Source organism: Phaseolus vulgaris, unplaced genomic scaffold (assembly GCF_000499845.2).
Source record: "Phaseolus vulgaris cultivar G19833 unplaced genomic scaffold, P. vulgaris v2.0 scaffold_884, whole genome shotgun sequence".
In the NCBI taxonomy this organism is placed as follows: domain Eukaryota; kingdom Viridiplantae; phylum Streptophyta; class Magnoliopsida; order Fabales; family Fabaceae; genus Phaseolus; species Phaseolus vulgaris.
In genome coordinates, this window is record NW_027174347.1 from 1,589 (window position 1) to 11,417 (window position 9,829).

The window sequence follows — 9,829 nt, forward strand, 5'->3', positions numbered from 1 at the left end:
GTCTAGATACCACTGGTTTCTCCTGCTGTTTTTCTGCAACAAAACAGATTTAGCACATATGGTACCCTTTTAGTCTAGGGTCCAGCATGATTAACACCTTTCCTTAGGAAGCCATTTGGCTAAACCTTTAGGAACAAAATATTTCCTAGCCTTACATGTTCTAGATACATGACCAGATTTCATACAATAAAAACATGTTGCAGTATGCATTGTTTTTGAATTACTAAAAGAGGAAAAACCTGTTTTGGAAGGAACAAAGAAACTTGACAGCTTTTTCACATTACCTTTCATTCCAGGATTATATCCTAAACCATTTTTATTGAAAACAGCATTTTGTGAACCTAATAAGGTTTCAAGATTTTCTCTTCCCTTAGTGAAATTTGAAAGTGTTTTAACAAATACTCAACCTGTTTTTCCAGCTTTTTGCAATTATCACAAGTTTTAATTGATGCATGCAAACATGTCAATTCAAGACTAATTAATTCAGTTTTAGCTTTGTGCAGTTCTTCTTCAAGAGTTTTAACCTTTGGTTCAAGTACCTTATTTACTTTATTCAATCTGTTGCACATTACAGCCAACCTGTTTGCTTCATCATGTGTTTCCTTAAAGGCTAATAGCAGTTGATCATAGTTTTCAGAATCAGTGGAGAAATTACTTACTGAGTCAGAGTTGGATCCCTCATCATTCACCATGAAGCAAAGATTTGCTTTTTCACTTTCAGTTGAAGAATCACTAGATGAGGATACATCATTTTCTTCCCATGAGATATATGCTCTTCTACCTTTCCCTTTGTCACTCCTCTTGCTTGCTGATTTTTCTTTACTTTGATTTTTGGACAATCAGCTTTTATATGACCTGGTTTTTCTTGCTGATTTTTAAAACGTGTAATTGGAAGAATTTGAATCAATAGGTTGTTTGGAATACCTCTTTCTCTGCTGAGTTCTGTCACGGTTTTTCTTTCTAAGAAATCTGCTGAATTTCCTGGTGAGCAGACTCACAGTCTCATCATGTTCTGGATCACCTTCTTCCTCACTTGCATCATGTTCTATGGTAGTTTTCAGAGCAATTCCTTTGGCCTTCTTTTCCACTGTTTCTTGTTCTTTCAATCTTTTCAGCTCAATTTCATGTTCTATCAGCTTTCCAAAAAGTGCAGCAGTGGAGATCTTGGATAAATCTCTGGATTCTGAGATTGCTGTTACCTTAGGCTGCCAGCTCCTATCAAGACATTTTAATACCTTTATGTTGAGCTCTTCCTTATCAAAGACTTTACCAAGGCCAATGAGGTGATTTACAATGTGTAAATCGTTTCTGCACATCTGCAATACTTTCTTCAGATTGCATTCTGAATAGCTCATACTCCTGAATGAGTGAGTGCTTCCTTGCCCGTTTCACATCATCAGTTCCTTCATGAGTCACCTCTAGTACATCCCACATCTCCTTTGCTGAGTTACATTGAGAGACTCTAAAGAACTCATCCATATTCAGTGCAGAGGTGATGATATTCTTGGCTAAAGAATCATATTGGGCCTTTTCTTCTCAGTTTCACTCCATTCAGACCAAGGCTTCTTTATTGTTTCATCTTTGACAACCTGCATAGGTATAAAAGGTCCACTGACCACTGCATCCCAGATTCCCATGTCAATAGATTCCATAAAGATCTTCATCCTGATTTTCCAGAAAGCATAGTTAACACCACCAAACATAGGAGGTCTATTAATAGATGCACCTTCAGCAAAAGGCATTTTAAACTCAGACATCATACACACACTTGAGCAAAATACAAGCCCTAGCTCTTGATACCAATTGTTGGGTCTATTAGTGTCTAAGTTCAAGAGGGGAGGGGTGAATTGAGCTTATAAAATTTTCGCAAGAACACACAATTTTTCAGTATTCCAGAGGCAAAAAGAACAGATTGTTTTTACATGAAACAGATTGATTTTTCAGAGCAGTATTGGCACAATTTGAATTTTGTTCACTGTAAAATTGTGATCAACAGAGAATCAGAACAGAACCAGATCAGCTTATTTTGTGAGGATAAAGGATATAGCTATGCTTAGAGATCAACCAAAATTACACAACACAAGATTTCAAGAAAAGATCCTTTCACAGGTTTTAATGAATGGTCAGTTTGTTCACAATTCACTTAAGCCATTATATGCAGCAACCTTGTTTATGATCAGAAAACTTTAACAAACAGGAAGAACAGTTTTCACTTAACCCAGAATTAACAGATTCAATTTAAAAAGAACAGATTTAGTTCTTGACAGAATTAAGCAAAAACAGAAAAGAGTGCAGGGATGAGAATGCAAGATACACACGTTTTTATACTGGTTCACTCATACAGAGCTACATCCAGTCTCACCTTACCCCAAGGTGGAATTCACTAAAAAACAGTGCCAATCACTTACAAAACCAGCAGTTCTTGAACACTACAAGAACACCACACACAATGCTGAAAAACCCTATTTCAGCACACCTTGCACTCCAAGAAACCCTATCAAGGAGTGACTAACACTTACACCTTTACAAAACAGAATAAAGGAAAGATTACACCTGAAAAGAAGATGCAAGAACTCAAAACCAGTAGTTCAATTTGCTGCAGAAACTGCACCAGCACCTTCACCAAGATTCAAGGTTTCCTAGAACAAGCACACTTGAAAATCTCTTTGGAAACCTTTCAAAAACTCTTTCAATCCTTCTTCTCACATGGAAATTGTTTGATCTCTGTCAAAAGCGTAATTCCTCAGCACTTCTTCATGTGAGAGAGACATTTTTTATATAGAAAACAGTTTCTAACTTCTTTTCAAAAAACAGTTGAAAAGCAGTTAAGAAAACAACAGATTCAGTTTTGAACTTAACAGATTTATTTGTGAAAAACTGCCAACTCAGCTTAACAATTAAACCAAGTGAGTGTGTGAACCTTAAACAATTTTGAGAATTTTAGTGATGAATTGACAATTGTGGTTGCTTAATTTTTATTTTTGGTATATCATAAAAGAGCATGAAGATGATTGAGGAATTTGTTGTGTTAACTAGGAGCCCAGGGCCAAATAGTCAAATTGTATATTGTTAGAATTCCATTTTTTTATATATCCCCTTTGGGTCAAGAATTTTTTTTGATAATATTTCACCTTAACCTTTAATGATATAATTTTCTACCCTTTAGAATGTCTAAGGAAGGAAAACGTAGATGCAATACATACATATAGAAAAGGGAATGGTTCGTTCTGATTATGAAAGCTCAAAAAGTTGAAAATAGGAAGAATCTTTTCCTATTATTGAAAAAAAAAGAAACAAAAGAAGAAAAAAGAAATAGAAAAGAAAGAGAGAAAAAAAATTCATCTTGAAAATCATGAAAAGTCAGAAAGAAAAATGAGGGAAAATGTGACATCGAAAGAAAGTGGTAATTAGATAACATATATGTTCTCTATAATTGAATTGTAGGTATGTTCTTCTTCTTTAAGATGTGCATTTTGTTATCTAAGAAAAACCAATATTTTTTTGGATGTCCAACCTCATTACAACTTTGAAAAAGACCTCTAGATTCATGTTTCTAATATGTTTGTGATTTGAAGATGAAATGAAAAGCAACTGTGATTTGTTATGATTCAGTGAAAATAGAGAGAAACATTTACCTGTGAGCATATGAGAAGATATTCCTTGATGAATTGTCATTTATTTGTTTTGATTTGATCCTAGAAGTTGATTGTGTCTATATTTTTCTATATTTGAATTTGGAAGCATCATAGGTTTTTAATTTGATATGTTGTTTAGTGAATTAAGCTATTTGATATTTAAATTCAAATATATTCATTTACTTTGCTTGAGGACAAACAAGATTCTAAGTTGGGGAGAGTGATAAGTGTCTAATTTCAGTAATATTTCATATTAAAATATAGTCACTTATGAGGATTTATTGCTAATTTACATATAAACCCTAATTTATGAATTTATACCTTTTTACATTTTTTTATGAGCTTTATTTGAATAAGAGCATTTTATTCCCAAATTTGATGTTAATTGCAGATTTTTAGGGAGGATTGAAGATTTGGAGTAAAGGAAAATAATTTGAGCTAAAAAGAGAAAGCTAAAAGGTCCCAGATGGAAAAAGATACAGAGAAAGATTGAGCCTTTTTTATGTTTTATCACTTAGCCCATTAGCGCGACACAAGAAGCCACCTAACCCTAGAAAATTAGGATAAATAGCGGGCTAGAGGTTCAACCCTGGTGTGCCAGATTGAAAGGAAAACACCATAGAGTGAATTGTGACCCAATTGGGAGAATGGACGGTGCCAGAAGTATGCGTGGCTAATTCTACCCTTTGGGATTGAGAGTAATATGCTCAATGCTCAAAATCTTATGTATTGAGGTGATATCTTATATATTAATATTCAATTCTTGATTGATTATTGATATTGTTATTTTACTTTTAACTTTTCGTGGCAAATTGAGAATCTTAAATCTGACCGGAAGGTATTTTAGGGTTTATACCTAAACAACAATACTTAACATATTTGAGTGTTAGTAATTGACTTGAAATGTTAATTGTCATTAATGCCTGAGTGTGATTCTAAGTTGTTTTTATAAATATGCAAGAGATCGATATTTAGGAAACATTCTTAAGGATTTTATATGCGAGGGATCAATATAAATGAATTTCTACGGATATCAATTTCAATCAAATAACTCAATATTAACATGCTAATCAAAATACATGAGAGTGGGAGAGATGGAACCTAATCCCTATTTTTCCAATTGAAGCAACTAATTCTTTGTTTGTTTTCTTATTGATCAGTGTCAACACAATCACTTCAAAATCTCTATTGTTATGTAGTTATATTTAGGGAATATTGTACTCGATAATTCACTGATCCTTATAGGATCGATATCCGTCCTTAAGGACAATTATTACTTCTGATAAACGCGGTGCACTTGCCGTTAAAAGTCATCAACCATCACATTAGAGCACATGCTAAAGTATGATACAAACCCCTCCACCTTACTCTTCGAGGTGAACTCAGAGGCATATGAGGTGACCTCATTGAGTACCCAAGAGTACTCGGGATTGAAGAAGGAACTTATCCTTCCTCGCTCTCTTAGCCAAGCTTGGCCCAGTGACCTCCCCAACATCTTGGGATGAGACTTTTCTCCTTGGAATTATGACAACCTTGTTCCTCCCTAGTGTAGCGGCAACTGCCACCATGACAATTGCCATTGGCACGGTAGGGATGGCCTCAACCACAATCATTGTGTGAGGAAACATTTCCCCCAAGACATCCCCTTCAACGAGAATGAGTGAGCATGACTTGTTGAGGAACCTTATTTGATGGGAACAACCTCTCTGCTCACAAGAGGGTTATTCTTGGTGGAAGAAATAGGACTATAAGAAGATGAAGCAAGGGAAGTAGACATTGAAACATACCTAAACAAGAAAGGATGAGCAAATGCATGAAAGGAAGAAGAACAAAAGCATTGGAGGAGGAACGAAAACAAATCACATATACCAAAAGAAGCGAAGCAAGCAAAAGAAGACATTGTAATGGCTCATGTTTGATTTTTGTATGTTTTTGGAAAAAACGCTTCACTCAAACCCTAAACATTCAAAACATCATGTCGAAAGAGACAAACACAAAAAATGAAGCATCATGTCCACCTAGGACAACTTGTCTCTTTAGGGCAACTTTGAGGAGAAACGTCATAACTCATCATTTGAAATAAAAACTCATAATTAATGTTCATGGGGTTTTGTTCCCCTCGTTAAGACATGTCATTATTACTATTTCATTACAATATTTACCTCTTTAATTGCATCATAATAAACTCGGACGATCGAGCTATATAAACTGAGACCATCGAGCTAGGAGGATGGTCACAATGCTTGACTTATGACTAGTGCTAAAAATATGACTCACTTTCACAAGCTTAGCCAAATGATATCACCAAAGTTGAGTTCAAAATAAAAGCCCAATTACCTTAAAATCGATTACCGAGCTTAAAGGACTTGTGTACTACCTAGTACTGAAAAATATTGAGAATATTAATACATTCTTGCGATATTGGGTATTAGCCACCTACAAATTCAAATAACTCAAACACTCTTAAAAACTCACTTCTATTACCATTGAAATCGACTTGATATCCGACAACAAATATTTAATTGAATATTTAGTATAGTGCAAATGTCTATAAATATATCTTTAGAAAGTAATAGTATTGTTCCGACCTCAAGTCTGTTGGGCAGCATCACTAGGGTCAATCACCGCATCCGATGTATTGTCTGTTTTGGAGGTTGATGTTCCGTCACGGTTTTGTTCTGAAAAGCGCTCGAAGGGTGAAGGGAGTATATAAACTCCCCTTGGCCTCGACTCCTGAACGATGTGAGACTATATTGACATACAAAAACAAGTACAATTTCGAATGAAGCAAAATTTGATCTTTAAGATAAAAATTATGAAGAAATATCTGGTCTCAAAAAGTGCAAATTCCTTCATCTGTTATATTTTCTTTTGCAGAATATTTAATGAAAGTTGTTTCAATTGGACTGAAATTTAATCAGAATTTGCAGAAAAATCATACATACAAAGGTATCCTTTTAAGCTATTTTGTGTGTCAAATTTAATCGTTAGTACCATATTTAATTTTTATTTAATTGAAATAATAATTTAATAACTTTTTTTTTATCAATCCGAGTGAGAGTCACCCTAATTAATACGATATTTAAAACAACCACAGTGCATTATTTTTTTTGTATTAAAGGTCAGATTTATCGGATCGTGATTTGTGAATACAACATTACGAAAGTGCACATGCAATTTTTTCATAGTCAATGGTAAATATTGTAATAATTGTAACTAGGAAAATTTCCAACTTTTTAAGTTTTAAATATTATTTTATAATAACTCAGATAACGTTAGACTCTCATGACAAATGGTAAGTATTTAATAACCCTTATGTAGATGTTATCATTTTTTTTTAACTTTAACATATTTAGAGGTTACATTACATATTTTTTTTTGAAAAGTATATTGGACAATATCTCCCTCACTAAAGTTCTAATTGATCAGGTATTCATTTAAAAAAAATATTTCAATTTTATATACTTAATTTTGTTTATGGAAAATAAATATAAAATTTAATATCAACATGGACTCAATCCATTCTTCCAAGACGCAGATGCATAATTTATAGAATGCATATAGGAGTAACGAAGAACCAAGAAATAAGACAAAGTGAAAATGAAACTAGTGATAGAAAAAAAAAAAACATATTGAATTTTTTATTATTATTAAACGTTAAAATAAAACAATAAAATAGACTCGTAATAAATTAATCATTAAGACGATCTAATTTGTGCGAATATACCATACGTTTTGATAAGAACAACGTAGACACATCACAATCTAATAAGATTAACAAAATTAAACAATCTAAAAATTAAACTGTGAAAAATTAGATGATTTGAAAGGTAAAATCGTTTACACAAAATAACACACTAGACAATCTATATTAAGTACGAAATAACTTTTAATATGAATATACCTAATTTATTTAAGTGTAGCGTATAAGCTAAGATTTTGAGTTGGGTTTGCAAAAGTTTGACTCTATAAAATAATTTTGGACTCGAGTACAAGGTTTAGATTGGAGTACAAGGTGTTTATAATTTGTTTATTAGCCTAATTCAATCCAACTTTTTTTTAAATTTTTTATCGAGGTTGAATGTATTAGGTTATAGATTTTGATTTTTTTTTATTAAAGTTCGTAATTTAAAATATCTTGTTTTAATTCTTTTAAATAAATTATATCATTTAAAATTTTAATATTTAAAAAATACACATTTAATTAATGGAATAATAAAGTAAATAAATAATAATGATATTTTATATTAATATTAGTTAATAATGATTTGATAAAGTCAATAGATTGAGTGTAACTGTAATATATACAACTCATTGCTTAATCAATAAAAAAGATTAATTGAACTAAGTTAAAGTTAATCTAATTAAGTTCAGATTTCCTTTTGGGTTGTGTGATTTAATAAACACTCATATTCCAAATGAACAAATAACTATAATTTTTAATTGAAGATGGTATAGTTTTACACAAGAAAATAATGTTTATAAATAATCAATATAAAATATCTCTTCACTTTCCACAAGAAGAAAGTTATAATAATTATATATTAAATACTATAACTTCTCTTTACGTTTTATAAAAGGGTAATTACTGTTTATTTCCATTCCAATAATATTGAGGAAAATTACCAAAACGACATAAGCTGAGTCCGAAAGAAATGCATCTTTGTGGTGTCCATAATTATCTGAAGTACATTGAAGATGAACACTGCAACTGATAGCAGAAAAGAAGAAGAAAGGAACTCGTAACAGAAGCAGCAATAGCAGAAGAAGATAGCATTAGAGCCGAAAATATTCGTAAAAAAGAAAAGAAGAAGAAGAAGAAGAACACAATGTACGGGAAGGTGCTTCTTACATTCATTTTCGTGCTTCTCCTCCTTCTTTCGTACACAATTTTCATAGGCAACCTCGACATTCGATCTTATTTCTTCCCTCACTTCAAGTTATCCGCGGTTGTACCCGCTGCGTGTGCACTTGATCCGTCTCTTCGGGTCTTCATGTACGATCTCCCTCGCCGCTTCAACGTCGGCATGATTGACCGCCGCAACACGTCGGAGACACCTGTCACCGTGGAGGACTGGCCGCGGTGGCCCGAGAACTGGGGGCTGAAGAAGCAGCACAGCGTGGAGTACTGGATGATGGGGTCGCTCATCCACGGCGTCGAGGGCAGAGAAGTGGTTAGGGTTTCGGATCCGGAACTCGCCAACGCCTTCTTCGTGCCGTTCTTCTCTTCTCTCAGTTTCAACACGCACGGCCACACCATGAAGGATCCCGCCACGGAGATTGATCGCCAATTGCAGGTGCTTCGCCTGGTTTTCTTCTCTTCGTAGTTGATTTGTGAATCGCTCCAATGCAATTTGATGGGAGTTAATTTCGTTTTAGCGTAATGCGATTAGTATGGTCACTTGAAGATTCACTGTACAGGTTATTGTCAAACGACATTAGTGCTGAAAATCATAAGAATTTGATGAATGTTACTGTTCAGCACTAGTTTAGGAAGAGTAGTATCCGAATGAAATATTTTCAGTGTCTGAGAATTTTACTTGCAGGAGGAGAATGAGTGTAAATTGGAAAACGTGACTATATTATTTATTTATACTATTCTCCTATGGGCAATGGACTATATTATTTTTAGAAATGTTGGGTGTTGTACCTGTTTCTGTGCGTCATAGCTAATGTGTTACAAACCTCTGCTTTTGATATTAAACAGTGCTTGTTTCTGGTGTCAGGTTGATTTAATGGAATTGTTAAAGAAATCCAAATACTGGCAGAGGTCTGGAGGTAGAGACCATGTATTTCCTGTCACACACCCCAATGCCTTTAGGTTCCTACGAGATCAGTTGAATGATTCTATTCAGGTTGTTGTGGATTTTGGTCGCTACCCTAGGCACATGTCTAATTTGAACAAAGATGTGGTGTCCCCATATGTGCATGTTGTGGACTCTCTTACAGTAGACGAGCCTCAAGATCCGTATGAGTCTCGCTCCACGCTGCTTTTCTTCCGAGGGAGGACTTACAGGAAGGATGTATGTCTAACTGAGAGTTAGTTGAAGGAGTAATGTATTTCTTAATGGGGCAAGGTTCCTGTAAAGTACGTTTGTCTTTAAAGTGGGCAAGTCAGGCCATATCCATACCCTTGGTTTAATTTAAAGCACATTGTGATCATAAAACACTAAAATTCAAAGGTTGATACACCT

The 9,829-nt window shown here is 34.0% G+C and overlaps 1 protein-coding gene across 2 annotated transcripts; it reads left to right on the forward strand.

Moving 5' to 3' along the window:
• Window positions 1-8,291: 8,291 nt before the first annotated feature.
• Window positions 8,292-9,695, forward strand: LOC137817719 (probable arabinosyltransferase ARAD1). Of its 2 annotated transcripts, none has more exons than XM_068620951.1 (2): window positions 8,292-8,944; window positions 9,362-9,695. In XM_068620951.1, the coding sequence occupies exons 1-2, from the start codon at window positions 8,465-8,467 to the stop codon at window positions 9,677-9,679; spliced, it is 798 nt and encodes a 265-aa protein (XP_068477052.1). In that variant the 5' UTR covers window positions 8,292-8,464; the 3' UTR covers window positions 9,680-9,695. The 2 variants fall into 2 exon arrangements, with proteins under 2 accessions (XP_068477052.1, XP_068477053.1); XM_068620952.1 differs by having other exon boundaries at window positions 8,292-8,932.
• The last annotated feature ends 134 nt before the right edge of the window (window positions 9,696-9,829 follow it).